General features: G+C 38.5%; 3 protein-coding genes across 3 annotated transcripts; 2 read left to right on the top strand and 1 right to left on the bottom strand.

Annotated features, from left to right (window-relative positions):
• The first annotated feature begins 1,573 nt into the window (after window positions 1-1,573).
• LOC122006503 (2-oxoglutarate and iron-dependent oxygenase domain-containing protein CP2-like) lies at window positions 1,574-7,398 on the top strand. The gene is made up of 9 exons (XM_042562031.1): window positions 1,574-2,094; window positions 2,661-2,708; window positions 3,736-3,912; window positions 3,991-4,141; window positions 4,224-4,310; window positions 5,306-5,430; window positions 6,214-6,332; window positions 6,930-7,041; window positions 7,154-7,398. The coding sequence occupies exons 1-9, from the start codon at window positions 1,813-1,815 to the stop codon at window positions 7,187-7,189; spliced, it is 1,137 nt and encodes a 378-aa protein (XP_042417965.1). The 5' UTR covers window positions 1,574-1,812; the 3' UTR covers window positions 7,190-7,398.
• Window positions 7,399-7,529: 131 nt separating this feature from the next.
• On the top strand, window positions 7,530-9,105 carry LOC122006504 (pathogenesis-related genes transcriptional activator PTI6-like). The gene is made up of 2 exons (XM_042562032.1): window positions 7,530-7,880; window positions 7,958-9,105. The coding sequence occupies exon 2, from the start codon at window positions 8,147-8,149 to the stop codon at window positions 8,954-8,956; it is 810 nt and encodes a 269-aa protein (XP_042417966.1). The 5' UTR covers window positions 7,530-7,880; window positions 7,958-8,146; the 3' UTR covers window positions 8,957-9,105.
• A 3,094-nt stretch (window positions 9,106-12,199) lies between these two features.
• Window positions 12,200-14,243, bottom strand: LOC122006502 (heavy metal-associated isoprenylated plant protein 37-like). Its single transcript, XM_042562030.1, has 3 exons — window positions 14,024-14,243; window positions 13,816-13,891; window positions 12,200-13,431 (listed from the first exon to the last, which is right to left on the bottom strand). The coding sequence occupies exons 1-3, from the start codon at window positions 14,207-14,209 to the stop codon at window positions 12,452-12,454; spliced, it is 1,242 nt and encodes a 413-aa protein (XP_042417964.1). The 5' UTR covers window positions 14,210-14,243; the 3' UTR covers window positions 12,200-12,451.
• Window positions 14,244-17,647: the final 3,404 nt, after the last annotated feature.

Raw genomic sequence — 17,647 nt, 5'->3', positions numbered from 1 at the left:
AACCTACCTTGCCAACAGAGAGGACCTCCCTTTATATACCACCTCTCATAACCTCAGTAATCATGAGGTGACGAAGAATGTCGGAGGTTGTCAGGTAATGGAAAGTGTATAATCTAGGTAATGTGCAATAATTATCCAAGGAATCTTTCATTACCTATATGTATACCTCCTTTGTCGTTTATAACTTATACCATCGACAAGACGATTAAAGGAATATGCTATCATACGTGATCGGCTGATGACAAACATGATAATCCTCGAAGAATGTTCCAGAGGAATATTCTCTGACATATGGTTGTTATTCTGACAGGTTATTAGGATTCTCTAATCATGTTGTCTACTGAGTATATCTCAACCAGTTTATAAGGCCAGCTGTATTTATTTCTGTCCTCGCATTAAGCTGTTTGGTTATATACTGAATGATGTTAGTAATCAGTTTAGAAAATAATATAATGCATTGGGCATGCTGAAAATCCGTTCGAGAAGCAATATGATAAACTGTTCATGTTGAAAATCTATTTAGGAAGCAATATGAAGCTAAGTGTCTCGGGCCTGGTCGGCCTTGTATTCAACTGGGCGTGTAATGGGTTGCCCAGAGAAATGGAGCTGAGCTATGTTCTGAGAGGTTCGATCGATACTTTAAACCGATCGTTCGTATAATAATTTGTAGGTAAGGTGAACCTAAGATCTAGTCTAACCAGGTTTATAAAGAGAGTTACCTTACATTTGTGCGTATAGGAGATGGGTATGAAGTCATATCAACCCGTTTGACCCCATTATTGAACGGATACACAGGTGTATGGTCTCACGGAAACTCGTATAGTTGGCCAATAATAGAGTTGACCGAGTGTGTGTAGAGGGATTTATAAGAAACGGGGATATCGACCTTTATACTGACTAGATCTATGGTTGGTCGATTGTGAGGTCGGTCAGACATCCCTTAAATTGAGTCAGTTGTTAAATGACCGAACATGCTACCTTCTCAGTTCAAGAGTGAAGCACTAAACTCCCTATGTTCGACTGGCTTACGGGTCAGTCGACCCTCTTCCAAACGGCCTATAATTTGATCGGGTTGGCACTGAGAGTCTTAACGTTGGGCGAATAATAAAGCCAGATGGGGAATGCCCTCTTCCCTTGATTTTGAACATCACGTTATCTTGACTTTGACCTCCATATTATCCCCTGAATATACTCGTTACATCCCATATCATTAAGATTTATCATTCCTAATTTATCCGATAGGTAAATCATGGAAACACCTCATTACAAGTAAATTTGATAGATTAATTGGATCAATAAAGATTTAAATATATGTAATAAAAAGATAATTCGTTCATCCAAAGCCTCCATTAACTTGTCGATAGACTAACACAAAAGATTTGGATATATGGAACAGAGAGTTTATGTTTGAACTTGTCCAAAATATATTAATAAAAGAATAAAAATGTAAAGTATATAAAATAAAATAAAATAAAAAATCTAAAAATAAAAAAAGATAAATCCATCACGGTACAACGTGTCGAGTTCACAAAGCATAAGTGCCCTCATGCTATCTGGCCTTGAACAGCGGATCTGACTTTCAGCATCCCCTCCAAACGGAAACCCTAATTTTGCTCCAGGGCTTATGGCAATCCCGTGATAAATAGCCCTCGGCCGTGACATTGTTTAATCCCGTCTATTTCCTACTCTCTCCAACCTTACACCATATCGCGAAACCCTAACGCTAAACATATCCTCTTATTCTCCGCCAGAGGTCCGTCGGGAACTGATCCCATCTCCTCCCTGGGCGCCGGAGTCTCCGGGAGCAGAGAGATGTCGCTGGACGGGGTCGTCGATCGAAGGGAGGGCTCTCCAGTGGGCAATGGGAACGGGACGGCCAGGCCGACGTACGGAGACCGGCGCCTGAGGCTGAATCCCAACACGGAGCACAGGCCGGAACGGTACGATGATGTTGGGTCAGAATTGGTCCCGGCAATTTTCAGCTCCTTGGAGCGGCACCTCCCTCCGATCATGCTCGAGGTGCCGCGGGATGCCAAGTTGCAGTTAATGAAGGATATCCTTGCGCGTTACTTGCCCGAGGGGGAATGCAGCAGGGTAAGTTCTTCGCTAATGTGTTTTCGTAAAAATGTTCAACTATTTCCTGATATAGCATAAATACCTTCGCATACTTTGCTGTAGGAAATATTTAGTAACCCGGTGCTTTGTTGGCCTGTTGCCATTTAAATGAAATATCATGGTTTTCTAGGTGGGTACTCTTCCTAACTTGTTGGTTATCCTTCCCATGGCGAGATCATGCTTTGTGTAGGAAACATGTAGTCACCTGGTGCTTTTCTGCCATTCGTATGAAAGAGCTATACTTTCGTAGAAAATAAGGTGGGGTGGTTTGACCTATGTTAATTGGACTCAATCTGAAATAGGTGTGGATCAAAGAATCTGCCATGATTATTTCTAAAAATTTTAATTGTGAGTGCTTACTTTCTGTATCAATATTATAAACTCCTTGCTAACTTGTGTTTTTGCAGCTTCTTTGATTAATTTCCACCATTTCAAGTTGAACATGTCTTCTTAGTCCTTCACTTTCTTATTAATTTTAGTCTGCTCCCCATTAACTTAGTGGTCATTTAGTTGTTTTAATCTTGAGTGCTTACTTACTATACCAGGTTCAGAAGCATAAAGCATACAGGCAGAAATTGATTTCAGCTTATCAGGTTTGCCATTTGCTCATGCTAATTTCTTTAGTACTTACTGGTTGCTAAATTATAACCCTTTTGCTTGTTTATCTGCAATAATTTCTGATTCAGCTATTGAATATTAATGATTTGAAAATGGCAATCTCTTTAAAAGTTAAGACAGTTTTTCTGTGATTTACTTGCATGATTCTGAAAATGTGTTTCTTATATTATTGCTATAATTTCTTGAACTTTCGTTTCAGATTACTTTCTGGAGGAACTCCATGAGTGGTGTTTATGCTCAACATTATCTATTTTCTGAAGATATTTACCAATTTTTTTAGAGAAATTATGTCCCTAGTAATATTTGTGTTTTTTTTCCAATTTCACTGTAGTGTGGTGCATCATACTCACTCATATTTGGAGCGTTTGGTGGATGAGCAAAGTCATTCCTATGTGTGTGTGTGCGCATATGCACACATGCATATCTTTGCTTTAAGAAGCAACATCTAGCAAATATTAGTATCTTGAATATTTTGAGGATTGGTCTCTTCATTCGTAATTCTATTTCACACTTGTTTTCCACATCAAAAATTTAAGTTATTGAACATTTAGACTGCCAACCATTATCTGCAGATGATGATGAGATTCATTCTCATCTGTTGTGATTCTCAACTTGCTTGATCTTCATGAATTTTTCCTTCTTGATTCTTAGATAGTGAAGTCGCCTCCTCCCTTGAAAGGAGGTCTGTGAACTTGTGTGTATTTAGGGACACTGTTATTATTCTGCAAAATATTTAGGCAGGTTTGGTTACTACTTACTAGTAGTTTCCTTGCATTTTATATAACAATTTTGTCTTATGTTCTGCACAGTTGAGATTGTGTTTAGTTGAGCTATATGATTGATGCTGTTAAGATGAATGTCACACTACTTATTTTGCTTTCATCACTTAATAATTAACTATTCCATTTTATGCATGGATAAATTGGTGTTTGTGTGATTGGTTTCCTGCCTTCAATTGTTTTGATATCATGTAACCTTTTTACTTCTTTCCTGCTTGAGCAGCCTTTACATAAAGAACTATACAATCTGCAACCATCAACGTTTTTTATGCCATCATTTCTTAAGGCAATCAATGATAACACAGAGGAGAGCTTCAGAAATATACTGTCAGAACCTTCTCCTGGAATTTATATATTTTCTATGCTGCAGCCAAGTTTATGTGAAATGTTATTAGATGAGGTATTACCAACTCATCTGTAAAATTACACAATTACTGTTTTTTAGGCATGACCTTTTATTAATTGGATTACTTCTTAGGTGGAAAATTTTGAAAAGTGGGTTAATTCAGTCAAGTTCAAAATAATGCGACCAAATGCAATGAACAAGTATGGTGCTGTGCTTGATGACTTTGGCATGGAAACAATGCTTAACAAGCTTATGGATGACTTCATCTCTCCAGTTGCTAGAGGTGATAAGCATGTCTTCGTTGTCTGATATATATACACGTTTGTTTCATCAATATCTCTTAGAACCTATTCCCATGGTTGCAGTATTTTATCCTGAGGTTGGTGGGTCAACTCTGGATTCACATCATGGTTTTGTGGTTGAGTATGGCAAGGACAAGGATATCGAACTAGGTAACTACATGATAGCATCTTCTTTAATTATAATGAAATGACATGAGTTGAACATAGAGCCATTTGCTTTTGCCCCATATTAAGTTTGACTTGATCACCATTTGCGCAAAAGCTTTAATTATTAAGCAAAAACAGTTATTTGGTAAATACATATAATTATGATTGTGGACCATGTTAGCACAAAGAAAATGACATGTTTCACTAGTTACTAAGCATGTAATACGGCTTTTGTGTTAATCTATGTTTGGCTAAATTGACTCTACAATAGGCGAGAAGGTAAAATAGAACAAAGGTAAAGGCAAGAGAGAGAGTGCTCAATATGGAAGTTCACAATAAAGGGCCAAAGACAGGATGCACCCACAGACTTTTTATGAGGCCTTTTATTTAGCAAGGGAGGAAGTTCAATACAACTTTGGAGATCAGCCATGGAGGCAGTTAGTGGTGAAGCTCAGTAATCAGTGTTTATGTAAAGGAGAAAAAGCACAGGAAGCTTGAGAATCTGTGATCAGACATGTTTTAGTTAATGGGCATATTATATACCTATATTATGTGTTGGCTCATCTTGTTTATGCTTGTATAACAATTTAATTCAACTCAATTTTAACTTTGGTTTAACCCAAATTGAGCTTGAGCTTCTACGATGAATTTAATTTCACCCAGTGATTTAATTTAGCTTCAATTTGAGCTAATTAATTTTCAGAATTAATCTTAAATCCACAATTAGAGCTGAAACTAGGTTGCCTTACTTAACATTAAGGGAATAACTAAATTCAACTTTATTTTGACTTTGGTTTGACCCAAACCAAGTCTATACATCAAGTAATTCAATTTTCACCCATTAGAGATCTAATTAGTCCTCAATTGGAGCCAAATAATTTATGAACTAATCTTAAAGTTTTTGGACAGTCTGTGTTGTAGTTTGATTTCTATTTAAAGTGACCAAACTGATGCAATTCATTTATACTCATTAAATCATTTGTGTTTTTCTAATGCAGGTTTCCATGTGGATGATGCGGAAGTCACTTTAAATGTATGCCTGGGAAAAGATTTTTCTGGGGGTAATTTGTTTTTCCAGGGAGTTCGATGTGACAAGCATGTGAACACAGAGACACAACCAGAGGTTTGTATTCTCATGTTATCTTGCATATTCCTGTTCTTGAAGCTTCTGTAATCTGTAGCATTTGACAATTCTATGCTGGCATGGAATTTGAAGCATATATGAAGTCTTTGGTTGGTATAACTTACCCATTTTCACGCATTCATTTGCTGGTAGTCTTGAAAATGATCGTGAAAGATCAAAGGCAAGGTTCCATTCCGATCCACAATGCCAAGAGCTCCTTTCCTACCCAGAGGCTCTCTTTTTTTATTGTACTCCTTTAAGAAAGGTTATAATTTGCTTGTGCCATAGGATCATACTCCTTTAAGAAAGATTGTAGTGATTGTACTGAGTAATGATGGATGCAGTTCAATAGAACTGTTCTTGGTATCATGAGAATTCATGATATGTGTTTTAATTTGAAAGTTTTCTGGACTCCACTTGGGGTATTTAATAGAAGAATGAAACAGGCATGCAATGACCACCATAGCTGTTGCTTCTGCTGGTGGTGTCTCCTCTGTTTGGTTATAGCCAGGATGGAATAGTAAAGACACATTGCAGTGCTAGTTTATTCATTGGCCATTATTGAGATAGGACCAATATTTTGAACCTTTTTGAAGTAAAGTATTTTAAAAGCATAGAAACTCTTTCTTTCATCAAACTGTTACAGGAGTAGGTTGAAGTCATTGGTGCCTTATTATGGTTCATTTTACAAATAGAATAGCTGCTACAAGTAGTTTGTTTGCTGTTTTCATTATTAAAACTGTCTAGGCATGTTGCTGAAACCCTCATCAATTTTTACTGTAGGAGTTCTTTGATTATTCTCACGTCCCTGGCCAAGCTGTACTCCATCGTGGCCGTCATCGACACGGAGCTCGTCCGACAAATTCTGGACATAGAATCAACATGCTTTTATGGTGCAGAAGGTATATTTTCCTCTGTTTTTTTTTTCTTCTGAAGTGCATGCCATTTGGTAAAAGCCTCTCCAATAGCATTATCAACAGCTGTTTGTAAATCTGAGGCACTGAAACTATTCAGGATAATTTTTACCAAGGAACTAGTGTTGAAACTTGTGGTAATCCATCTGATATTTGTGATTTCATGGATATATAATTCTGCACACACTGTGCGTTTATCATTATGTTCACTATTTTACTCGCAATTACTACATTCTTTATCTGTCAACGCTTTGATAATGGTTGAGAATGGATAAAGTACCTAATCATGAAAACTCCATCATGTAGAAGGAAGATGTCATTAGACTTGAGATTGATTAGAGCATTTCTTGTCATCATCCACAGTTGATTTAAAATGTGGTTGTAGAAGCATTCCCACCCACTACCTTTAGTGCCTGTTTATTTGGACAAGAATGGGAGGAAAGACATAAGAGGGGGATAAAGTTATAATGTAATTGTGGACGGGGAACAAAAAAAATCATTAATTCAAATGTTAGTCATTTAACGCTCTTTTTTGTTCCATTGTTCTTTTTAACTTTGTAATAGTAATCTCTGATTGTCCTGCAGTTCAATCTTTAGAGAGAGGAGGAAATTTCAGAAGGATTTCTCTAGTTGGTGCGGCCAGTGCCAGCTTGCGAAGAAAGAAAGGCAGCATCAGTGGGTCACCACTACCAAGCTGGTACAATCACATTTTAGAAATATATTGAATTTATTTTTCTGGAAATTGGTTGAGCTAGCTTTTATTCCTGCTTGTTCTTGTGTAGTAACTATGGTGATTGGTTATTTGACAGGCATTTCTTAGAGGTTGTGGAGGAGGCAAGATTTGAGTTGCTTTCATATGTACTGTGTTATGGGTGTGGCTGTAAATTAACTCGCCTATCACCCAGATGGATTCTTTACCTATATCAATGGCTTGGATTTCACTAGCTCCAGCTTTAAGTTGAATTTGGGAAGGAACCTGCAACCTGTAAAAATTTCCTTCTTCCTTTGATTTCACCTGTCAATTGGCCTCTCTCAAGTTTTAACTCTTTGTCAATTGTGTTGTAGGTTGATTTAAGATTGTAATTCTTTAGAACTAAAAAATTTTAAAAAAAAACAAGTTGAGGTTTTAGTTGAAATTGAAATTGAGTTTGATCGGAGACCATGTTAATTGACCTGGTCGTGGCCCGAGATTAGATTTGTTAATAAACAATACCAGATATTATTTGCCCTGGAGAAAGAAACAGCTAGAAGAGATGAGGAAGAATCACAAACATTACCCGATATTTGTCATCCATTACATCACCCTCTTTCTTCCTCCTTCCGATCCCTATCGGCAAAACCCACGCCGCAACTTCCCCCCTCGCTTTTGCTCACTCCCAAGCCCTCGAGAGCAGGACGACGACGCTTCAGATTTATGTCTGCAACTGCTGCCGTCGCTTCATCACGCCGTCGTTCTCAGCATCTCCGCACCTGCACCCTCTCCTCCTCCTCGGTTCCTGTTCTCAAATTCATGGTATCAGGCACAGACTCGATGCGGTAAGTGTAGTAGATCTTTTCTGCCTTTTTGATTTGCCTCATCTGTCAATCTGTTGATTTTGAGATCTTTGTTCCAGAACTGGTTTTGAAGCGGAGAGTTTTGGGTTTCCTCATGTCGATACGTGTCTCTTCATCTTCTTGCTCTTGTTTCGAGGGGGAACCCTTCCTTGACGTGCGCGGATTGCTCTACTTTCCTTGTTTTTGATCTGTTGTTTCTTTTTGACGGCTTTGTTTCCGGGATTTGTGGAGTTGGGCAGGAGATTGAGATGGTTGGGCAGCGGATTCAACGGATCTGGAGCCGGTACAGGATGCGCCGGAAGAGGAAGATGAAGAGGTTAGATAGTTTGGGCTCGAGTAGAGATCTGAAGCCGCCGATGGTGGTGGTGAAGGAGAAGAAGGCAAGAAAGTTGGATGGATTGGCGGTGGTCAGATCGAGCCCGGTGAAGAAGATCCGAGTTTTGTTCGCGGACCCTGACGCTACTGACAGCGACGACGAGGGTTCGACGATGATGAACAAGCGAGTGGTCCGCGAAATTGTAGTGGACCAGAGGACTAAAACCTTAAAACCCCTAGAGGATCCGGTGAAGAAGAGGAAGCAGGCGGCGGCTGTTCCTTCTGCGTCCTCCTGCAAGCACAAGGGCGTCCGCCAGCGGCGGTGGGGGAAGTGGGCGGCGGAGATCCGCGACCCGATCCGCCGCGCCCGACTCTGGCTCGGCACCTTCGCCACCTCCGAGGAGGCTGCGGCCGCTTACCGAGCCGCAGCGGCCAGGCTCGACGAGGAGAAGCGCCTCCGGCAGTCCAAGCCCCGCCTGGCAACCGAGGACTCCGCTGTGTCATTCCACATCTCCGACCGGTCGCCATCGTCGGTTCTAGCTCCGGCTGAGAAGTGCACCACACTGGAAGCGGAGGAAGAGAGGTACATCGATGAGCTCTTCGCAGGTGCGGACCTCGTCGGGCTCGACGCCGTCGACGCGCCGTTCCTCGTCGGCGAGCTTGGCGACGACTTCATCGGCTTCGATGATCTTCCTCTTTGGGAGTCACAATTGGACGGCGGAGATTTTTTCCTCGATCTCTAATCCCCATCCATTTTTGCTAGAGGAAAAAAAAACTATATTAATCCTAAATACATATCGAGAGATTATTTGTTACTCAAATTAAAGAGGCACTGAGAAAGGTCAAAAAGCTATATTATAACACGTGACCAGCGCGTGTGTTGGAGTTTGTAGTGCTGCTTTTAAGTCTCCGCGTGCTGTGCCTCACTCGTGCCACCACCTGGCGACTCGGTTAGGTAGCGGCGTGGTGGGAATACGCGACTCGGTCAATTAAATAGATAAACGCGATTTGTTAATTGAAGAAGTTAGCGGTTAATCAATATTATAATCGTGTTGCGGTCTGCTTTGGTTTGTGGTTGCGTGAATCAAAATTTATTTGATTTTTTAGTATGACAATACAAAGCTTGTCTGGCTTGGCTTATGACATATCTTTTGTTGGTGAATTCCACCACGAACGGAAGGGATTCTTCCATTTTTATTATACTTTTTGATCCATGATTGTTCGGTTTGGTATTGACAGCTCTACCTTTTCCTCTCTCCAAAACTGTAATGTGCTTTAACAAATTTTAGAAGCTTGATAACTGTTGAGGAAATCATTAAAATCTGGATTTCAGATGTCAAGAAATTGATTTGTTTATTTTGAAATTGGCTTGTTTTTGCTAAACTGCATTAAAAAATATTATAAAAATATCCAAAATGAGGGATGAAGATCTGACCAATTCTACAGTTCGTGGCCGTTAGAAGGCTGAGGACTTCAACTGTGTGCCTACCTTTCGTGTCATGATGAACAGGTGGGTTCCTAGTAGTGAAGGTGTCATGGATTTGACTGAGCTACTTGAGTGAATCAGTGCAATGGGCAGCGGTGATTAGCTACAAACATGGTTGAGGTGAGGTTTTCTTGATTGCTATTCTTTTTAATCATATTATCAATAATTATTATTCATCCTTTTGCGAGGTAAATTGTGTGATTTGTGTACTTTGTAAAGGTATCATGATTTTTGAAGATGTCATTGATGCCCATATTGCCAGTGTTTGTTGTTTTGCGGTATCAAATTCGCTGTTTACTTCATCTGATTGTTGTGCTTTCGCTTGATGGGTGGTTCTATTGAAGTCATGTGGATTGTCATTTTGTTGCTTTGGCCGTTTGATTGACTAGTTGGCGTGGACTTTGCACTAACTTTTTACGGTTGTGCCTTGTGAACTTTTTGGCTCTCTTTTCATCTGAAATGAGAGAACCATGAGCCTTTTTTTATCTCTCCCTAGTGTTAAGACCTCATCCTCAGGGTTTTGCTTAGTCACAACAATGTTCTTCAACATCTCCCCTTCGGATGCCTCCGATGCTTTGGGAAGGCATGGAGAAGTAGGGAGATTGTTGTTTGTAAATCCAATAAGAATTCGGATCCAAATCAACTAGGTGAACTGACTTAGTTTCGCACTGAGTGTGGGCTTTAACTTGGTCCTAATTGGTATAGAGAATCAAACTTAGAGATTGAGTCCAATCGTGTGTTGGATTGAATCTGAGTTAGGAATGGACATATACATCGACACTAGAAGATGTAAACAATGTGTCCAGGGTGAACTTTGTCACTTACCTTAGTGAGTCTGCATCAGCACTAGAAGATGTAAAACAATGCCACAATGAGAGGTTTGGACTTTATAATCACGATACCTTGTTGCCAGTTGACTCTCACTCAATTCATATATTAAATTCAAAAAATAGCTCATGTTTAACCTGTTAAAAAAAGGATGACATATATAATACAGAGGTAAATGTTCAATCATGACTGCATCTTTATTGAAAGCATGTCATCTGAGCAATAATTCTTATTTTCTTTTAGATTTGATTTAGTTGAAATTGTGGAGAATTATTTTTAGATTAAAAAAGTATTCAAAGGTTGGTTAGACTTTATTTGAAGGTTAGTTAAATTTATGTTTGACATGTCCAAATAAATTCAACGAACTTGATAAATTATCAGATTAGATCAGTCGAATCTTACAATGGCTAGTTTAGATCTGTCCAACCTAAGTATTATATAGGCAGTGTTCAATGTGTTTATAGTTCAACTATTGCAGTCGAAGACTTTCTATTGCAATCGAAGATTCACCTCTACCATTGCCATGCGTTTTGTAGTGCACCTACGTAGAGTAGGACAGGTTAAGTTGTAGTGTCTTCTTTTGATATTATATTAACTAAAGTTAATAATGATTTGCTTAGGTTTTGCTGTATGAACTTTTATTTTTATTTTTATTTACAATGGATGCGATGTGGATGTCGGTCAAGCGAATAGCAAGCGTGACACGAGTCAGAAAGTTTGTCATCCACATCTGCTCAAAGAAACAACTCAAGTAGCAGATGGGCCTCTGCTCCCCATTCAAGACATGACACAGAAACATGCAAGAAAGAGATAGAAAGGTGAGGAAAAAGCATCATGAAAATGGATCCTAAATTGGTTTAGTTCTTTCAAGCAGCCCACTTCCCAACAAATCAGTTGTACTTAAAGCTGAGAAACTAGCAAAGAGGTTTTGTGTTACCTAGTGCTCTGCACTCTCGCACCTTTTGCCTGCATGCTCTACTCCTTGTTTTGGCTTCTCATGTAGATCTCTCTCTCTCTCTCAGCACCATATATTGCCACACTCTGCACTCTGCACTCTGCACTGCCCTCCCCTTTTTCTCTCTCACATGGTTGCTGGAGCCCAGCCTTTGCATCTCTTTCATAGCTCCTTGTGGTGCCCAGTCCCAAGTGACCCTTCTCAGGATGGTTATACTTTACCAACGCTTCTTTTCCTGTGAAACTTGTTGACCATGGAAAGGGCTTTCATTTCTTTCTGTAAACACATTTTCAAAAGTTCACTCCCCTCAATCATGTTTGTCTCTCCATGAACAAGACATGTGTTGCCATGCATTTTAAACCGCACCCATGCGCTAATGACTATTTTATATGAATAGTTTCTCTATTGCTTTATGCTATTGCCATCAAAATGCATTATCCTTCAAGACTAATTACTTGCAGTTCACTGCTTTTCTTTTCTGCAAACTAATCCTTTATTCTGTTGTTCTCAGGATTCATTATCTTATCCACTAAGGTAAATTATCCTTCGTTAAAGTGAGCCAGATTAGGGTGATGCAACTGCCTTCCTCCTCCTGCCATCATAACCTTGTACCAAAAGCATGCGAGGAAGTCTGCCAGTAAACCCAAGTTGGACTCCAACCCTGTCATAAACAATCAATTCAAAACTCATCCCTAACAGGTATGCACCAAGACAGACTTCAAAGCTAAAACCCCACATCAATTAAGCATAGTGGCAAGCGTTAATACAGACGGATGAGTAAGACAGGATGGCAATGCATTAATAGCTGCATGAAGTAAATATTCTGCACTGGCATCGAGTGTCAAACACAGTCCCCACACTGAAGTCATTCGGACCTACTTTTTTTTCCCTTCCCCCTAGCAGAAAACAAAAGCCAAGTGACGAGAAACAGTGCACACTTCATCACATTCCCCTACAGCAATAATGACATTACATTACCACACAACCGCTGCTGCATTCATCGCTGAGAGGATGATGATCGCCATGGCCTACTCCTCCCCCGGTCTCTGGATGATGGTTATAGTACAGACTTTGGTAGTAAGGACATGGGTAGTAGTAGCCGGTGTAGGGGGGTATATGTGGAGACTTATTGTACATCACTTGGGGTTGCATGAACCTGCTCTCGTTCATCAGCATGCTGCTGTTGTTGATGTTGGCCATGGGGTTGTTCATCCCCCTCGAGTTCGTCATCATGGAGGATGGCTGGTTTTGATACCCCTGGCCCTGCAAGTTCACCATCAGAGGTGCTTGGTGATTTCCAGTAGTTGGGAAAGCTGTGGAAAAGTTTGCACCCAGCTGGTGCTGAGCCTGGAGACCATGTCCTTGCAGAGCTGCTAGGCCCATGAGGCCATTATTAGCCATTCTGTTGTTTGGTTGTGCAGCATTTAATCCCTTTGCCTGTGGCATATTTGAGTACTGCGATCCAGTAGGTCGATTGGGATAAGTTTCCCCAGGCCTTTTGTTACCATTCCCACCAGTGTGCAGAGTTTTCTTGGCACCCGCAGCATTATTGGGCAGCTTCAGCTTCTTCAATAGATCAAGGCCCAGATTCTCATCATCTTCATCCTCATCGTCAAAGTCGTCCCTTTCCAAGTCTTCATTGTCTGAACTGAAGGAGTCAGCCGTGCTGTGCTGGTGCTTGAAGGCCTTGAGGCCTTGGATGAGGGCTTGGTCGCTTTGGCCTTTGTTCCAGTTGTTGTTCTTCTTCTTCCCATCCTTGGCTTGATGTTGCTGCAGGTGCTGCTGGTGCTGTGGGTGGCTGGGCCTGTTGCTTTGGCTGGTGGACTTGTGAGGCCAGAGCTCTGCATGCTTCCCTGACCTGGCCAGCTTCTTGATCAGGGTGCCGGAGTCCACATCCCCTGCGACCGTGACCTTTTGCTGCTCTGCGTCTATGATGACAGTGTATATTCCTGATCGAGGAGGAAAAATGAGGTGAGAAAGCTCAATTTGATTTTAGCAGATCTACGCGTTTCAGGAGATGAAATCCCAAGCAGACAGTCAAAGGATAAATCAAAACACAAGCCTATTGATCAAAAGCTGAGCAGTATATTCTTGATGGTAAACTATTATTCAATACACCTCTCTTTGAAAAGAAAAAACTTGAAGCGTGATAAGCCAGAACTGTGGATTTTCCAACAAAGTTAGTGGAGATGAGCTACCAATGCAAAGATCCAGCAAAGGGAAATTGGGAAAAGAAAAAAAGAAAAAAAAAAAAAAAAAAGAACCAAGCAAGACAACTTGTTTAAAGAAGAATAAACTCTTGATCATTGAAGAAAACAGAGGGGAAAATCAACCTTCAATTTTCTGAAGTAGCTTCTTGACCTCTTGCTTGCATCCATCACAATGTATGTGCACTTTGAGGACCACAGTCTGCAACAAGGCGAGCCCAGCCAAAAGGAAACTCTCAGTTGCCTTCAAAACTTGGCTTGCACAATAATATTTTTCAAGAAAAACAAAAAAGAAAAGAAGAGAAAAGAAAAGAGGGAAAGGAAATGGGGATGCCTGGATTTTGAAGAGCTTAAAGTCTTCAGCTTTGCTCATGGCTCGTCTCACTGCTTTCTTCTTTCCTCTCTTCTCCTGCAAAATTAATTTTGTCTTCTGCTCTGCTGCATCCTTCTTCCTCTCGGTTATATAGTGAGAGTGAGGAGGAAGCTCGGCTGCCTCAACATTCTGGCAGTGAAAAGCCATCCAACGGCCAAAACAAAAGTTACCAGCAGGAAAGAGAAGAAGACATGATGTGATTTAACGTCTATCATTATAATAATTCAAGAACAAATGTATTTTTGTTAGCCTTTCTTTTCACTATTCTATCAAAATTCTAAGATATGAATAAGTCAGATCTATATAAATTTCTGTGAAATTTCTTTTCACTATTTCTTTTTTTTTATTTTTTTATTTTTTTATTTTTTTATTTTTTGTTGTATCTAGGCCTGATATCTCCCACATATCATGTCCACATTAGGCCTGATATGAAGAGATATCAGGCCCAACGTGGGCATGATATCTCTTCATATCAGGCCTAAACAAAAAAAAAAGGAAAAAAAGAAGAAGAGAGATTTAGGGTTTTTCAAAACCTCTGGTTCACCACTAGGAGTGTCAAAAATAATAATGGACACCATATTTTCACTCCTTGTAATTTTAGAAATTCATAGAAACTGAAATGGGTGCAATCGGAGCTTTCTAGATCGATCAGTGAGTTTCGGTCAAAATTCACTTATGGACTTAGAGAGCTCCGATTCCACCCATTTCAGTTTCTATGGATTTCTACAATTGCAAGGATTTCAAATATGGTGTTCATTATTTATTTTAGCTTTTTATAGATGTTAACAAGCAAAATTAAAGAATCGGCAAAAAAACCCACATTGTGCCTGATATGGACTCAAATCAGGCCCAACGTGGGTCTGATATGGACTGATATGACGTGGGCTTTTATGCCGATTCTTTGATTTTGCTTGTTAACATCTATAAAAAGCCAAAATAAATAATGTACATCATATTTGAACTCCTTGTAATTTTAGAAATCCATAGAAACTGAAATGAGTGCAATCGGAGCTCTCTAGGTCCATCAGTGGGTTTTGACCGAAACCCACCGATTGCACCCATTTCAGTTCCTGTGGATTTCTAAAATTGCAAGGAGTCTAAATATGGTGTCCATTATTTATTTTGGCTTCTTCAAATGTATTAAAATGTGATTAAAGATTGACTAATGTTATTCATATATTCTGCCGACTGAGGAGAGAGAGAAGTGAGAGAAATATAATGAAGAAAAGAAAAACAATAGAAAAAGTCAAATTATCAGGAGGGTAAAATATGAAATAGTTTTAAAAAAGTACGCTCTTTGGTAAATAACAAAGTAATATACGTCTTTTGATAAATTCAGATTTTCAAATGCGCCCTTTGGTAAATTGCCGAATTAAATTTATCTATCCGTTTAAAGTATCTTCATTTCAAACAATATTATGTTAAGTAAATTGTTTTTTTTTTCTTTTGAAGAATTTAGTGCATTCTGTAATTAGTAGAATTATTTTTTCGAATAATTATTTTAATCTAAGGCAGAAGACCTTGACCTTTGGATAAAAATAGAAAAGGTTAAGAACAGATGTGGCTATGAGAGTGAAAGAAAATAAAAAGAGATGGCCCAGTCCTCCCTTGTTTTTTGGCAGAGGGTTTGTCCTCTTTGCTAGGAACTGTTTACTAGAGGGGCAAGTAAAGGGAAGGGAGGATGGAAGTGAAAGGAAGGCCAGAAAGGGACATAATATTTTTAGTTTTACATGGAAAAAAACAGGAGAGAGAAAGGTCTTCAAAACAATGAAACAACAAATGGGCACATAAAGGCAGTGCTCTTTACTTAATATATATATATATATATATATATATATAGAGTTTTGATCTCCTGCGCGCTCGCACAGTGCGCGACTGTGCGCGCGCGCAGGAGATCGGTCAATTTTTTTTTATTTTTTTAATTTTTTTAATATTTTAAATTTAAAAAATTAATTAAAAAATTTAACATTTCCTTATATAAATTTTTAATACCTTAATATATCCCCTTAACATATTACAATACTCAATAAAAGCTTAAATAAAAGCTATTTTAATTTTTTTTTAAAACCAAACACTATAACCTAATTGAAAAGCCTAAACCCCAAAGGTAAAATCTAAAAAAAAAAATAACTTTAACACTATACCCAAAGCCTGAACCCTAAAAATAAAATTTTTAAAAAATTTTTTAATTATTTTTTTTAATTCAAAAATTAAAAAAAAAAATAAAAAACAAATTAAAATCACTGATATCCTGCGCGCGCGCACAGTCGCGCACTGTGCGGCGCGCAGGATATCAAAACCGTATATATATATATATATATATATATATATATATATATATATATATATATATATACACACGCAAGTGTATCACCATTCTTTTTCATTAAGAATAAATTTAAATAGAATTTGTGAGAGAAGTAGAATTAAGGAGCTTTTGTGGTCAAATTATCCATCTCAAGAGAGTAAAAAAAGTTTCATTTTATTATTGAATCTCCAGAGGGCATTTGATTTATCTTTGTATGGCCCGGGGTAAGATATTGTGGTGACAAATAGCAAGATTACGGTTCGAATCCTGCTCAGAAACTATTTACTGGGATATTATAAACAGTGAATGTTTGATATTACTTTCTGGATTTATTATGATAACTGATGAAAATTATTTATAGGACCGAATTAATTATCTTCTAAATAAGTCTATTCAAATAATTAAATTTCTTTATTATAAAAAAATTGAAAGACAGATTATATATAGAATAAACTTTTGCCTTTGTCTCTTTGCTACAAAAGAGACGTTTCATAAGTTGTTTATTTAAATTAAAAATCTATTTATTATGATATTTGCATTGCCGGGTAGTTAATTAACTCGGCACTCCGGAACACGAGGCTTCCATGGGTTCGCCTTTTGAGGACCATCACGTTTTCTTTACCACTTTCAAGTCGAAAAATATTATTATTATTATTATTAATAAAGGTTGGGATTTTTTTTTAATTGATTCAGATAAAGACTATCGATCATTAAGTTTGTTGAAAGGAATAAACTAATAAGCCAGTTAGTGATCTTATTGGATTGATGTTTAATTCCTTCTTCAATATCGACTTGAAAATAAGGTTTTTATTTTTTTTAAAAATACAAATGTATAGAAAAAATCCCAAGATAATTTAGAGAGGGGTAATGCTAAATGGCCAGAATCTGGCCAGCTAGAATCAATACATGCAAGTGTACACATGGGTATTTTGGTAATATCATCTGTGTACATTAATTACATGCATGTACATGCATACATTCTAATTGGAGCATACAAAATTCTAGCTGGCCAGATTCTGGCCAACAAAAATTATCCTTTAGAGAGGGCATCTTTATTGAATAAAGAATGAGCATGTTGCTTCGCTTTGTTCAATAAAATCTCGACTCCCTTGATTTTGTCACTTACTGTGTATTTCATTACTTCTTGAGCTGTCATGCATTTAATTCCATTCTCATTTTCATTCCCATTCTTCGAACACAATCAAACAAAACAAAACAAAATATCCTCCTCTATCTTTTCAAATCCTGTCTGATGTCGTCCGGGTCGTCATCCTATT

This window comes from Zingiber officinale, chromosome 7B (assembly GCF_018446385.1).
Source record: "Zingiber officinale cultivar Zhangliang chromosome 7B, Zo_v1.1, whole genome shotgun sequence".
Taxonomy (NCBI): domain Eukaryota; kingdom Viridiplantae; phylum Streptophyta; class Magnoliopsida; order Zingiberales; family Zingiberaceae; genus Zingiber; species Zingiber officinale.
Note: the sequence above shows the minus strand (reverse complement) of the source record. Positions and strands in the feature narration are given on the sequence as shown.

Coding starts and splice junctions, on each gene's coding strand:
- LOC122006504 (XM_042562032.1), top strand. CDS start 8,147: ATGGTTGGGCAGCGGATTCAACGGATCTGGAGCCGGTACAGGATGCGC.
- LOC122006502 (XM_042562030.1), bottom strand. CDS start 14,209: ATGGCTTTTCACTGCCAGAATGTTGAGGCAGCCGAGCTTCCTCCTCAC. Junction 13,892..14,023: donor TTAAGCTCTTCAAAATCCAG/GCATCCCCATTT, acceptor GCCTTGTTGCAG/ACTGTGGTCCTCAAAGTGCA. Junction 13,432..13,815: donor GCTACTTCAGAAAATTGAAG/GTTGATTTTCCC, acceptor CTCCTCGATCAG/GAATATACACTGTCATCATA.
- LOC122006503 (XM_042562031.1), top strand. CDS start 1,813: ATGTCGCTGGACGGGGTCGTCGATCGAAGGGAGGGCTCTCCAGTGGGC. Junction 4,311..5,305: donor GGACAAGGATATCGAACTAG/GTAACTACATGA, acceptor TTTCTAATGCAG/GTTTCCATGTGGATGATGCG. Junction 6,333..6,929: donor ATGCTTTTATGGTGCAGAAG/GTATATTTTCCT, acceptor ATTGTCCTGCAG/TTCAATCTTTAGAGAGAGGA.